At 40.6% G+C, this 14,744-nt stretch overlaps 1 protein-coding gene across 3 annotated transcripts in view; it reads right to left on the bottom strand.

Moving 5' to 3' along the window:
* LOC117363852 (aldo-keto reductase family 1 member C1 homolog) overlaps positions 1-14,744 on the bottom strand; it is a 65,962-nt gene that overhangs the window by 39,125 nt on the left and 12,093 nt on the right. For all 3 annotated transcript variants that reach the window (XM_033952308.1, XM_033952307.1, XM_033952309.1), the window contains 2 exons: positions 13,164-13,196; positions 5,039-5,206 (listed from right to left, as the gene is read on the bottom strand). In XM_033952308.1, coding sequence (XP_033808199.1) covers positions 5,039-5,206; positions 13,164-13,196 — 201 coding nt within the window. The remainder of the gene's footprint in view (positions 1-5,038; positions 5,207-13,163; positions 13,197-14,744) is intronic.

Here is a 14,744-nt window from a genome sequence, read left to right as displayed (position 1 = left end):
GCGGCATACCCCAAGGATCCCCACTATCCCCCACTCTCTTCAATCTCTATACTGCCTCCCTCGGTGCCTGCCTGGACAAACTAGGCCTAACCTCATATAGCTATGCTGATGACATCACCATTCTCATACCTTTTGATCAACCAAAGCCCTCTATGACAGACACACTACACCGAACACTAGAAATGGTAGTAACATGGATGAGAGATCATAAACTGAAGCTGAACCCAGACAAAACAAAATTCATTCTCCTCGAAAATAACAAAGTCCCAACCATAACCAATATAGAAATTAACCCAATCAATTACCCCATTCAACCCAACCTAAAAATACTAGGAATGACGATAGATAGATGCTGCCCCATGCAACCACAATTCAATAAAACAATTCAGAAATCATTCGCAATTATGAGAAATTTAAGACAAGTTTGAAAATTCTTCGATAGAACACAATTCCGGCTCTTAGTACAATCCCTAGTCCTAGGTCTTTTAGACTATTGCAACATTCGCTACCTCCCCTACCCAGTAACAATGATAAAACAACTACAAAGAATCCAAAACACAGCACTGAGAAACTTAGGAACAACTCAAAAAATTTGCATACTGTAGAGCAAGCCTGGTCTTTATTCAAGGACCCGGTGAGCGAATCGCAAAATCTGTATATCCCCAGATTTAGAAAAGGATGCAAAAAGAGCCGAACAAAAGATCCGGCGTGGATAACTAAAGAAGTGAAGAAAGCGATAGGAGATAAGAATTCATTCCAGAAGTGAAAAAAGGATAAAACCAGGAAGAACTGGAAAGAACACAGGAAGCATCAAAAGGAATGTCACCTCGTGATTAGAAGAGCAAAAAGAGAATATGAAGAGAGGCTAGCCAGGGAAGCACAAAATTTCAAAGCGTTCTTCAGATATGTTAAAGGGAAGCAGCCGGCAAGGGAGGAGGTGGGACCGCTGGATGACGGAGATAGGAAAGGAGTTGTGAAGGAGGAAAAAGAAGTGGCGGATAGACTAAGCATGTTCTTTTCGTCAGTATTTACAAAAGAGGACACAACCAACGTGCCGGAACCTGAAAAAATCTTCAAAGGAGATCAAGCAGAAAAATTAACATCCATGGAGGTAAGCAGCTAGATAGATTAAAAACTGACAAATCTCCGGGCCCGGACGGAATCCACCTTAGGGTATTGAAAGAACTAAAGGAGGAAATAGTGGAACTACTACAGCAGGTCTGCAATCTATCTCTGAAAACAGGCGTGATCCCGGAGGACTGGAAGATAGCTAATGTTATGCCCATCTTTAAAAAAGGATCGAGAGGTGACCCGGGAAACTATAGACCGGTAAGTTTGATTTTGATTCTGGGGAAGATGGCAGAAGCGCTGATAAAAGACAGCATCAATGAGCATCTAGAAAGGAATAATCTGATGAAAACAAGCCAACATGGCTTCTGCAAGGGAAGACCATGCCTAACGAACTTACTGCACTTCTTTGAAGGAATTAACAAACGGATGGACAAAGGGGACCCCATAGACATCGTATACTTGGATTTCCAAAAATCTTTCAACAAGTTACCCCATGAACGCCTACTACGGAAACTGAAGAACCATGGGGTGGAAGAAGACGTACACAGATGGATCAAAAATTGGTTGGTGGGTAGAAAGCAAAGGGTAGGAGTGAAAGCCCGCTACTTGGACTGGAGGAGGGTCACGAGTTGTGTTTCGCAGGGGTCAGTACTCAGATCGCTGCTGTTCAATGTATTCATAAATGATTAGAAACAGGGAAGTGCGAAGTAATAAAATTTGCAGACGACACCAAACTATTTAGTGGAGTTAGGACTAAAGAGGACTGTGAAGATTTACAAAGGGACCTGAACAAACTAGGAGAGTGGGTGACGAGATGGCAGATGAAGTTTAATGTAGAGAAAGGCAAAGTCTTGCATGTAGGAAACAGAAACCCGAAGTACAGCTATACGATGGGAGGGCTGGTAATGGGTGAAAGTAGCCTAGAAAAGGACTTGGGGGTAATAGTGGACAAGACAATGAAGCTGTCGGCACAGTAAGCAGCAGCCTCTAAGAAGGCGAACAGGATGCTAGGTATTATCAAGAAAGGTATTACAACCAGAATGAAAAAGTTATCCTTCCGTTGTATCGGGCGATGGTGCGCCCGCACTTGGAGTACTGCGTCCAATATTGGTCACTGTACCTTAAGAAGGATATGGCGATACTCGAGAGGGTTCAGAAAAGAGTGACACGATTGATAAAAGGTATGGAAAACCTTTCATATGCTGAAAGATTGGAGAAATTGGGGCTCTTTTCCCTGGAAAAGTGGAGACTTAGAGGGGACATGATAAAGACTTACAAGATCATGAAGGGCATTGAGAAAGTGGAGAGGGACAGATTCTTCAAACTTTCAAAAACTACAAGAACAAGAAGGCATTCGGAAAAATTAAGAGGAGACAGATTCAAAACCAATGGTAGGAAGTTCTTCTTCACCCAAAGGGGACACCTGGAATGCACTTCCAGAGGGTGTGATAGGATTGGGGTTCAAGAAGGGATTGGATAATTTTCTGAAGTAAAAGGGGATAGAAGGGTATAGATAGAGGATTGCGTGAGCGGACTGCTGGGCATGATGGACCTCTGGTCGCAGGACCGTGAAGTTCTATGTGGTTTACAATGATTAGAAATGTTACAGATTGAGTGAATAAACAAAGTTACAGATTGAATGAATGAACAAACAAAGTACAGATTTAGCGACAGGTGGTTCTTGCGCTCGGTTGTTAAGGACTAAGATTGAATAGGTTGGTTTCCTAAGTATTTCAGGAATAGATGTGTTTTCAGGCGTTTCCTGAATTCTCCATAGGTAGTAGGCACAAGCAATTGTTCTAGGTCTTTACCCCATAATGCTGCTTGATGTGCGAGAAGATATTGATGATGACTTTTAAATTTACAGCCTCTAACCAGTGGAGAAACGAAGTTCAGGTGTGAGCTTCGCTTGTGTTTGTTGGTTGAGAAAGAGAAAAGGTCTGTTATGTATTTAGGGGCTAAGCCATAGAGTACCTTGACGCAAAAACAACCAAACTTGAATTTCACACGTGCCTCCATCGGTAGCCAGTGTAAAAGTCGATAGGAAGGTGTCACATGATCAAACTTCTTCAATCCACAAAGTAGTCTAACCGCTGTATTTTGAACCAGTTGCAATCGCTGCATGTATTTCTGGGGGAGTGCCAAGTAGGCGATGTTACAATAATCGAGTTGACTCAGAATAAGGGATTGTACTAGAATTCGAAATGATGAGGCATCGAAATAAGCTCTGATGGGCCGAAGTTTCCAGAGGGTATGAAATATTTTTCTGATCAAGGAGTCCACCTGGTCTTTCATGGTCAGGTTTTGGTCCAGTGTTACACCAAATATCTTCATAGTGGGTTGAATGGGATAATCTAGAACACAGAGCTCTCGGAAGAAATCTTACACATAATAAGCACACAGCGACATATAAGACAGGTTTAAGACGGGTAAAGACAAAGACAGAGATGGGGTTTGTACTCCTGGAAGAGCAACCAAATAACCTTAGTGTAACTCAGGTCAGGGCAATAAACATTCATTTTTTTCTTTTCATCTCTATTCATGTTCCTAGCCAATCTCTAGATAGCCTGGTAAATAACAAAACTTGAATTGACCCTTTAATTAGGGGGGGGGGTTACGATTGATGAATAGAGGAGCAGATTACCATGCATATCCCTTTAGGTCACGGAAGGCACCCTGCACTCTCATTGAATTCTGTGTCTTAGAAAAAAAAAAAAAAAATGGAATGAAAGGAAATGCAGAAAGTTAGCCCTGGATAATTATTTATTTTATCAATTAAATAATAATAATAATAATAATTTTATTTCTTATATACCGCTGTACCGTGAAGTTCTAAGCGGTTTACAGTAGAGACAGAAGAAATGCAATAAGTAAGATTAATTAAGATGAAGAGAGAGTACTTAGAGTTCCCTGACTGTCCCAAAGGCTCACATTCTTGCTAAAGTACTTGAGAAAAATAAATTAGTTAGGTTATAAACATAGAGTAGAAGAAGGTAGGAAAACAGTTCATAGGAAAATTAATTTTGAATACATTATACATTATATATTGTTCAAGGCGGAATACAAATTATAGGAGATTTGGACATTACCAAAAGAATTGCGTAATAAAGATTATCTAGATAAATTACATAACAATGATTCATGTACATTACATGGTGTGGTAGAGGATTCAATTATGAAAATTACATATCAGGGAATCAAGTGATAAGAGAATATAGTGGAGAATATCAGTATATACGGTTTACAGATTGGAAGTTACCTAATAATGACATAAGAAGTTTATTGGATAGTGTGGAAAATGTTTATATAGGAATCAGAGTATGTATGATAGGAAAGGTTCTAAGAATTGATTAATGTGTTATTCTATATTAAAGAATATAGAATTGTTAAAGTCAGAGCAAGGTGCATAGTAAAGAAAAGTTACACTTCAAAGAAAAGAAGAAACAAAAGTGCTTGTTTTTCCACATTCCTCTTTCTTCAGAGGTCCAGGGCCTCTTAGGCCTTTAAGGCAAACATCCTGCATTCCCCACTAGTCTGGCCATTTTAAAGAGGAGTTTGTAGTGAAAAAAAAATTGTATGCCATATTTCACAGAAATGTACCTCAGAAAAATTAAGAAGTCAGTCACAGTCGTCACTTAAGCGGTTAAGTGCCAATATTAAGCACTTAACCACCTAAGATTCCTGCATAAATTGGACTGCATAAAAAGTTGTTCAACTGTATCTTTATTTGGTTCTGCTATCCATTATAAGTGATATCCTGTCATGAATACTGTATTCAGTGCTGGTATACAGTACAGGAGATCAGTACGGGATTTTTATATTAACCATTTGACTCTGAAACAGAGTTAGTATCAGGACTTTCTCTTGTTATTGTATCACATAACACATTTATCTGGGCTAAAATGCAAAGGCCTCTCCAACACATGGCTTTTGAAAAAGAAATAAAGATGTCAAAGTCAAAGGTTACCTTTCCACTGTAGAATAGGTCCTCCCTCTTTATTGTGCCATCCGCAATCTTTGCTCGAATAGCTGCTCCAACAGTTTCCTCATTATTATAAAAATAGGACCCATCTATATGTCGATAGCCAACGTTAATAGCCAGCTTTGTAGCTTCATTCGCCTGTTCTTTTAAAATCTATGAAAATATCAGATTGAAAAGAGACACATTCTCAGCCTTGCTACCTTTAGAATTTTGTTGAGCTGCTCAGACTTCAGTAATATGTGGTGTTAATTAGAATCAAACTTCTTAATTGTTTGAACCGCATTGGGAAATAGGTCCTACAGGAGCAAACAGGCTCACATGGTTCATGCAATAAATGGCTGCAGCACATCTGGTGATCAAAATTACCATATACTGCATACTCAAATATAAGCTGACCCGACAATAAGCTGAGGTAGCTCTTTTCCCCTAAAAAAAGGAAAGAAAAGGGTTGACTCAAATATAACTGGGGGGAGGTTAATATTCAAGTGTCATGCCAGGTTCTGCACCCAGACCCCTCTCTGCCTGTCCTGTATCCTCTCCCTCCCAATGCCTTGCAGGTCTCCACCAGGTTTGACGTAAGACCTGGTGGGCCAGGACAGGAGCGATCCCTCCCACCTCCTGTCCCAGATGACTATGACAATTTTTACCTCCCTCATACCTCCCCTTCATACCTTTCAATTCCCTGGTATTCCAGTGGTGAACCGAGGAGGAGCGATCTTCTCGGGCTCCTGCTTGGCAAAGAGCTGCTAGCTGAATGACTTCTGTGAGTTCTTGTGAGTCCCACAAAAATTCACAGCAGTCATTCAGCTAGTGGTTCTGCGCTGAGCAGGGGTGTAGGATGATTGCGGGGAAGGCGTGAGGGAGGTAAAAATTGTCACAGTTGGCTGAGACAGGAGGCAGGAGGGATCCCTCCTGTCCCAGCCCACCACGAGAACACCAGGAAATTCAAAAGATGTGCGGATGAGGCGGGAGGGAAGTAAAAGTTTTTAGAGTCAGTGGGGACAGGAGGCAGGAGGGATTCCTTCTGTCCTGGCCTTCTGTGAGACCGCGAGGGAATTCAAAGGTACACAGGGGAGGTGGGAGAGGAGTAAGACTTTTTAGAGTTGGCAGGGACAGGAGGCAGGAGGGATTCCTCCTTTCCCTGCCCACCGTTGGACCACTATGTCTTACAGCAGGCCTGGAGGAGGCCTGCAACAGGTCTGGGAGGGGGCAGGGGGCGCTGACCCGAATATGAGCTGAGACCCCCATTTTTTTGGGCCCCAAAATCTCAGCTTATATTTGAGTATATACGGTATGGAGAAATGCTGTATATTTTAGGTGATTTCTCAAAGCCAAAAAAAGAAATGTAAAGATTGCTGCTTTAAAAGATGAGAAGGGTGAAACTCATTCTCAAATTGAAAATATTTTAAAACAATTTTTGAAATATTATAAAGCTTTATATTCTTCTGAGCTTTATTCAAATTCAAATAACTTCAGGGTTTAGAGTTTTTAAAGTTAATAAAGGGGCCAAAAATCCCCGAGCATATAAAGGGAGATCTTAAGGCACCTATATCATTGAAAGAACTTCAGACAGCATTGAAGTCCCTTAGAGTTGGATCCACTCCAGGTGGTGATGGGTTCACTGAGGAGTTTTACAAATCATTCCAAATTATATTATTACCTCTATCTTTTAAATTTATATCAGGCTCAACTAACTACAGGTTATGTTTCGGGTACTATGGCAGAATCTTTAACTATTGTTTTACCGAAGCCAAACAAAGATCAAATTACAGGCTTATTTCTTTGATTAATTTAGATGGATAACTTCTGGCTAAGTTATTGGCTTTATGCTTGGCCAAGGCTCTCCCTTATATTATTGGTATGCACCAAATGGGTTTCGTTGCTCAAAGACATTCATCAAGCACCACCAGACTGGCTTTTCATATGTTAAATTTAACAAAAGCTATGGAAGATCCAGCCTTCTTTGTATCTTTGGATGCAGAGAAGGCTTTGATTGTGTGGAATGGACCTTTATGTATCAAGCAATGGATTGGTTTGGTATTAGTTCAGGATTTATACAAATGATTCAAACCTTGTATAGTTCCCCTTCTGCCAAATTATATATTAATAATACTTTTTCAGAATGTTTTCGACTGGAGAGGGGAGTTAGACAAGGAAGTCCATTCTCTCCTTTGCTTTGTGATATTGTTTTGGAACCCTTGTTATTGGCCATTCAACAGGCAAGGGAGATTCAGGGTATTCCTTATGTAGGTCGGGATTATAAGGTCTCTGCTTATGCAGATGACATTTTGCTTTATTTGAGGAATCCTGGATCTATCATCTCGCATTTACTGGATTTGATTGACCGATTTGGCAAATTTTCTGGATATAAAATAAATTGGAATAAATCGGGGGTTCTTCCGCTAAATGTTCACTGTCCAAAAGGATTATTTGACTTATTCCCTTTTCTTTGGATAGAAGAAGGTATAAAATATTTAGGCATTTGGATTCAAAAAACATTGAAAGACACAATGAAAGTAAATGAAAAATCTTTATTGCTAAAAGTCTCAGAAATGTGTGAGCAATGGAACCCCTTACATCTGTCTTGATGGGGGAGAGTTCAAATGGTTAAAATGATGATTTTGCCTGTGGTTTGCTACCAAATGGGTATGTTGCCAGTTTATTTTCAGGGGTACTTCTACAAGAAATTGAATAGTATTCTCACTCAATTTATTTGGCTGGGTAAAACTGCTTGAGTTGCTTTAGTATCTTTACAAAAACTAATTGCGGTAGATGGGATAAATTTCCCAAAGTTTTATAGGTACTATCAGGCATATATACTGCGTCAGGGTATGTATTGGATCCTTTCTGAGCTCATGGAACATCTCCCTAATTGGCTTTACTTAAAATGGCAACTCCTGCCTCCATTGAGATTATGTCATATTTTAAGTATCTAGTTACCTAGGATTTATAAGGACAATAGAATTTTAGTTTCCACAAGGCAAACATTAAAATTTATTAATAACCTAACACCTATTCCGATTTATTGATCCACGTGTCAGTCCTTATGGTTGAACTCCAAGATTCAAATTGGCGGGTTTAAGATCACTGGAAGCATTGGATGCAGATGCAGGCAGATGTGTTATCAAATAATAATAATAATAATTTTATTCTTATATACCGCCAAAGCTATGGAAGTTCAAGGCGGTTTACAGCAAGACGCGCTGGACAATCAGCGAAGAAGTTACAATCAATTTTACATAATGAAAGAATTGCAAAGCTATATAGTTCTTAGGGTTACTGGTTGAATAAGCGGAGCTGTATAGATTCTTAGTTTACAAATCGATTGAACAAACTCATTTTTACCAGTTTTCTAAAATTGAAGTAGGATGAGGAGAGTGTGATAACGTTACTAAGCCAATCGTTCCATTTGCCTGCCTGGAAGGCAAGAGTTCTGTCCAAGAATCTTTTATAGTGGCAGGCTTTTATTGTCGGATAGGTGAACAGATGTACTCTTCGTGTGAGCCTAAAAGAACTTGCCAGATTAAAATGGGAAACTAAGTAAGTGGGGGCCAGACCAAATATTGATTTATAACACAGACAAGAGAACTTAAACAGGATTTGCGCCTCTAGGGGCAGCCAATGGAGTTTTTGATAGTAGGGGCTTATGTGTTCCCATTTCTTAAGTCCAAAGATCAGTCGAACTGCCGAATTTTGAATGACTCTGAGTCTTAGAATGATTTTTTTGAAGGATCCCAAGTAAATGATGTTGCAATAATCGAGAAAGCTTAGGATGAAAGATTGAACTAGTAAGTGGAAGGATGCTTCATCAAAGTATTTTCTGATAGTTCTGAGTTTCCATAGTACCAAAAAGCATTCTTTAACCAATAAATCTGTGTGAGCATTTAGGGTGAGGTGGCGGTCCAGGGTGACTCCCAGGATTTTAATGGAGCGGTCAATAGGGAAGTCCTGACCATTCAAGGAGATCAATGAGTCTTTGATTTTGTTATTAGGGCTTGCAAGGAAAAAATTCTGTTTTGTCAGTGTTGAGCTTCAATTTGAATTCGGTCATCCATAGTTCAATTTGCTTTAGAATGGATGATAGATAAATCTTAGTCTTGGAGGTCAGAGTAGTAATGGGAATAACAAATGGGAGACAGCTTGAATTTTCACAACTGCAACTATCATTTGGCATTGCAAAGTCTCAAAAATATAAGTGGTTGCAGTTGAAGCAGGCCATTCAGAAGGGATTCCCTGATTGGTGAAACTTGAAAACTCAATATAGCTTGCCGAGTCTTTGCTTCCAGACAGATTTCCTAGGGCATCAGGCCGCCAAGTGGTACAAATTAATATCAGAATATTTGAATAAGAAACCAAAAACAGGCTTAAAAGATATTTGGAGCATTGAGATTAAGCAGCAGATTTCTGCATCTCAATGGCCATGAATTTGGACTTGGAGGATGAGGCAAACATAGTTTTTTTTTGTTGCATAGAAATTTTTGGACCCCTGTTAGATTACAAAAATTAGATAGTTCTAAGTCAAATAGATGCTGGCACTGTCATCTCGATATAGGAACACTGGATCATCTGCTTTTCTTTTGTCCCTTGATACTTAAATTTTGGTAATCCATTTGGAGTCAAATCAATAGAATATTGGAAAATCCAGTGGCACTGACATATGATGCAGTGTTGTTTGGCACGTTAATGAGGACCAAGAGTCCAATAATGTCCCATAACAACAAACTATTTTTCATCATGACGGGAGTCGCTATACAACTTGACACAAGCCTGACTCACGTCACGACCTTGTGCCAGTTAAGAGCCCCAGAAACCGCCCAGTGAAATTGGTCAGAGCTAACCAGTATGTTCCTGCTGGGCAGGAACAGGACCAGGAAGTGCAGGCTGAGTTCAGGCAGGATTTAAAGCTTAGCCCTGAGAAAACAGGTTTGGTCCCTTTAAGAGCACCATCTTTTAAACTACTGACCAAACAGGTTAGAAGGCAGCCTCAGGTGCAAAAAGCCCTTCCCCCCCCCCCCCCCCCCCCGAGTAGGGCTGGGCGTAGCACAGCAGCTCTTGAACATTTAGAGAGCTGGATGTCTCAGAGGAGGGGGAAGTTCCCATGTTGAAGGAACCTCCACTATACCAGGAACCAGCAGATGTGGAAATGCTAAGCACAGAGGCAGAGGAAGAAACCTAGGAGAACCAGGTACCAGAAGATATGGACTGGAATGCTCTACCAGAGCTTGTTTTTCCAGAAGCCATGGAAGTAAGCTGATTTGACTGTGGGTTTGCCTTGAAAAGTTGTTTTTTTTTATTTTTGGGTTTTGGCTGTCTTGCTGCTGGGACAATGATTAAGAATATAAGACCATAAGCACTGCCTCTGCCGAGTCAGACCATAGGTCCATCATGCCCAGCAGTCTGCTCCCGCAGCGGCCCCCCAGGTCAAGGACCTGTAGTGATCTATTACTCAAGGGCATTTTGTATTGTATAGTAACCCTCTAATTATACCCCTGGATCCCCTTTCCCTTCAGGAACTCGTCCAATCCCTTTTTGAAACCCAAAATCGTACTCTGCTCAACCACCTCTGTTTTGGGAAACTGTCCCTCTTTGAGAACGATAATGTGACTGTGTTTGCTGAGGAAGGAAAACTACTAGCAAATGATTTTGATGTTTGAAAGGTTGGGGTTTTTTTTGATCCAAGATGGCCACTGCAAGCAGAAGCTTAGCTGCAGTTAGTCAACATTAGTAATGAACTTGGAGCTGTGAAAACCCTGAAGGTTGAGGGCAGGATTTGCCCGACATCTACGTGATGGGTTTTATGGGTTTATTTTTCTCTTTGCTTTGACAAGGAGCCGATTTGGCAAGTCCACCAACTTTCTGCTCCTGAATACTGGAGAGGAGAAAAGATCTGCAGTGTTGCAATGTGATAGTTTTTCTTGTAGTGGGACTAAAGACTATTTGAGCCTAAATTGTCATTTGTTCTATTGTGGCCACTATGTGGTAGAACTTACCTGGGACATAAGTTGAACACTTGGAGAATTAAGCAGACCAGGCTGGTGAGTGCAATATTATTTTGTTTTCATTATGGTTGCTGTTACTTTTGGATTTTTGCTTTTCTCGCATTTTGTTTTTGCCCTGACTGTGTAGGGTCATGAAATGGTTAACTGTTGTTTGAAATACTGCTCTGGCCTACATAGCTGGAAACAGTGTACAATCTGCTGACATCATCTGCTTGAAATGTATTTCCCTGCCTTACCACACTGTAAGCTAAATAGATAAGAGTTTGAGCCATGATGTACCCTGTCCTCATGAACATGTAACAGTTAGAACTGCAAGGCTTAGATAAGCAGCTTCCTATAGGACTATAAGTTGTACCCCACAACACAAGTGCTGGCTTAGGACCAATAATAATTGTAGAAAAGTTATAGAAGTAACAAATGAGAAGTTGTAGATTCTGCATATATTAGTTTGTGAAAAGGGCATAAAAGTCCGTGCATTTCCTGTTTCTGGCACTCTTGTAAGCAGGCTGCTCACTGCACAAGAGTCCGGCATGCTGTAAATAAACCTCTTGTACTTTCTTCACGCCTCTGACTTTGTGTATTCAAGTGACCTTTCAACTGGATGATAAATAAATTTGAGTTATTTCTTTTCAATACTTACCTGAGTTGTGTCTCTTGGGGAAGCACACCGTGGCTATATAGTAGTTGTGTGCCAGTCCCTGCTAGGCCCTAAGGGATGGGCACGCTACAAACTTATTCTGAAAAACTGGAAAAATTGGGATAGATTAAACTATAGTTTTTGGTGGGAATCCTTGTGCCAAACTTATAAATTTGAACATATGAGAGCAATACAATTGGGACATTATAAAAAATTTAAGAATGTTTGGAACCCATTGATAAAATTTTGTAAAGATTGATTATTGGATTTAGCCCTTTGATTATATGCATCCAGAATGGGTGGGTGGGAGGGGGGAGTATGTAATTAATTTTTATTGGATTGCAAGGTTGTTTATCTTGTTCATTTTTACACTTGTAGGAAGGATGTGTGGGGTGGGGAGGGAGTTATGTATTTATGTATCATTAGAAGGAATTGAGTACTGTCTATTGGAGTCAATTGATTGATAATATGTTGCACTTTATGCTGGTTTTAAAATGAATAAAGATTTTTAAAAAAAATCTTGGACAAAACGTATACAGTACCCAAACTGATCACTGCATGCATCAAGGTAAGACACCCCCCACACTCCCCCAGTGCTCACTAACACCCACAAAGATCATAATACAAATGTGCATACCTGTCTCCAGAACAGCAACATCTGGTATAGGAAACCCTAGTAGAGCATCACACAGATGTCTTAAGTAGCCTAGTGGGTTTGCTAATGAACCACAGAGAGGAGCAGCAAGTCCCATACGCCACTCTAACCACTACATTCATGGTGGAAAATATGAGCCCCCCCAAAACCCTACTTTATTGCCATATAGGTGTCACCTACAGCCATAAGGGCTATTGGGGTTGTAGACAGGTGGGTATAGTGGGTTTTGGTGATTTACCATAACCTATAAGGGGGTTCTGGTGAGATGTTTATGTGGCACCCTTTTTATGAAGTTCACAGCAGTGCCCTGTAAGGTGCACCACTGCTCTGTTGCCATGTCTGGGTGACCAGTCCATCAAAATGCTGTCCGCTCCCACATCCAAATGGTCTTGTTCTGGGCGTTTGGGACTTGTATGAAATTTTGGTCAAAAATGTGGTATAAAGATAAACGTCCTGGCGGTCTGGGATCTCAATGGCCTGGGCGTCCAGATAGAGGATTTAAAAAAAAAAAAAACAATTATTTCTAGATGTATGGTGGTTTACCTTTTGAAAAAAGCCATTTCTTACTGCCGACTTTGGATCTATAGCACTATACGTCCAAATCAGACTTAGACATATGTTTTGAAAATGCCAACAAGACACCAAGCTCCATTATGCAATAGGTCACTTTACAAAAAAACCCCTCAAAAAACAGATAACATTGTAATTTACCAGTAACAACATATTGCTCAGAATGGCCTTGAAGATGCATCATTTTCCAGGAAGTCTGACTTCGTAATCACATAAGAGGACAAAAAGACTAGAAAAGCAAATGCATACCTTTTCAGTGGCATCTGAAGATGTCCCTGGAACCTGTCATTAATTCAAAAGAAAGAAAAAGGTCACCATTCTTCTAAAGTGGAACTCTTACTAATCAGTCAAAATCTTAACTATAGGCCCCTTTTACAAAGCTACGGTAGCGATGCTGCCACGGTAAATGTACCGAAACCCATTCAATTCCTATGTTGGTGCATTTACCGCAGCAGCATCACTATTGCGGCTTTGCAAATACATGAACAAAGCTAGCTTTAAAAAAAATGTATTTTTTATTTAAAATTTTCTTGTATCCTGCCTATTTACAAACCTAAGCTTCATATAGCCACATACATAATATTAAAATTTACAAAGCCAATCAAATACATAATGAACTCAAAACAAGCAACTCAGACTTCTAAAAAAAATCCCTCCGTGCCCTTGACCCCATTTTCCTGACTTTATCGTCGGCTCACTGGCTGCCCATAGCCAAATGTTGTGTCTTCAAGGGCCTGATTCTAGCATTCAAATCCTTGCACGACATGGCGCTGGGCTACATGATGACCAAGCTTCCTTAGTAGAACAGATCCCTCTGCTCCAAGGATGAAATATGCCTTAAAACGGATCATAAGCAAGACAGAAATCCTGACAGATCAAAAGGGACACGAGAGGGAAGGAAATGCAAGAGAGTAACAGGCCGTAAACTCAAGTGTATGTACACGAACACAAGGAGCCTAAAGAATAAGATGGGTGAATTAGAAGCTATGGCACAAAAAGATAACCTTGACATCATCGGCATCACGGAAACATGGTGGAACGAGGAAAACGTCTGGGACCCTGTGCTACCAGAATACAAGCTATACCGCAGAAACAGAATGGCTCAAAAAGATGGGGGCATTCCCCTATACATCAAAGAAGGAATTGAGTCTACCAGAGAGAACACGAAGAATAAGTTAGAGTCTCTGTGGGTCAAAATTCCGGGAACAAATGGAACGGAAATGAAGATCAGCATCTACTACCGACCCCTAGGGCAGTCCAAAGAAATTGATGGAGAAATGACGGACGAGATTAAATGCAACTGCATGGGAGGCAACGCAGTTATCATGGGTGACTTCAATTATCCGGGGATAGACTGGAACTTATGCATCTCCGGCAGCAGTAGGGAGACCAAGTTCCTGGATGCTATAGATGATTGCTTCCTGGAACAACTTGTCAAGGAGAATACGAGAGGAAACGCAATTCTGGACTTAATTCTAAATGGACTACGAGGACCGGCACAAGGTGTAGAAGTAGAGGAGATGCTGGGAACCAGTGATCACAATATGATCCGCTTCGACCTGGACCAAGGGGCGAAACATCGATCCAGAATGATGGGCATGGCGCTGAACTTCCGAAAAGGGAAATTATGAAGGGATGAGACTCATGCTGGGGAAGGATAAACACTGTAAAGACGCTAGAATAAGCATGGTCCCATTTTAAGGACACAGTCACCAAGGCGCAAAATCTATGTATACTGTGTATCGGCAAGTGATCCAAGAGGAAAAAGAACAAGGAACCGGCGTGGCTCACTGTAATGGTGAAAGAAGTGATCAGAGACAAGAAGACTTC

Source organism: Geotrypetes seraphini, chromosome 7, assembly GCF_902459505.1.
Source record: "Geotrypetes seraphini chromosome 7, aGeoSer1.1, whole genome shotgun sequence".
In the NCBI taxonomy this organism is placed as follows: domain Eukaryota; kingdom Metazoa; phylum Chordata; class Amphibia; order Gymnophiona; family Dermophiidae; genus Geotrypetes; species Geotrypetes seraphini.
Note: the sequence above shows the minus strand (reverse complement) of the source record. Positions and strands in the feature narration are given on the sequence as shown.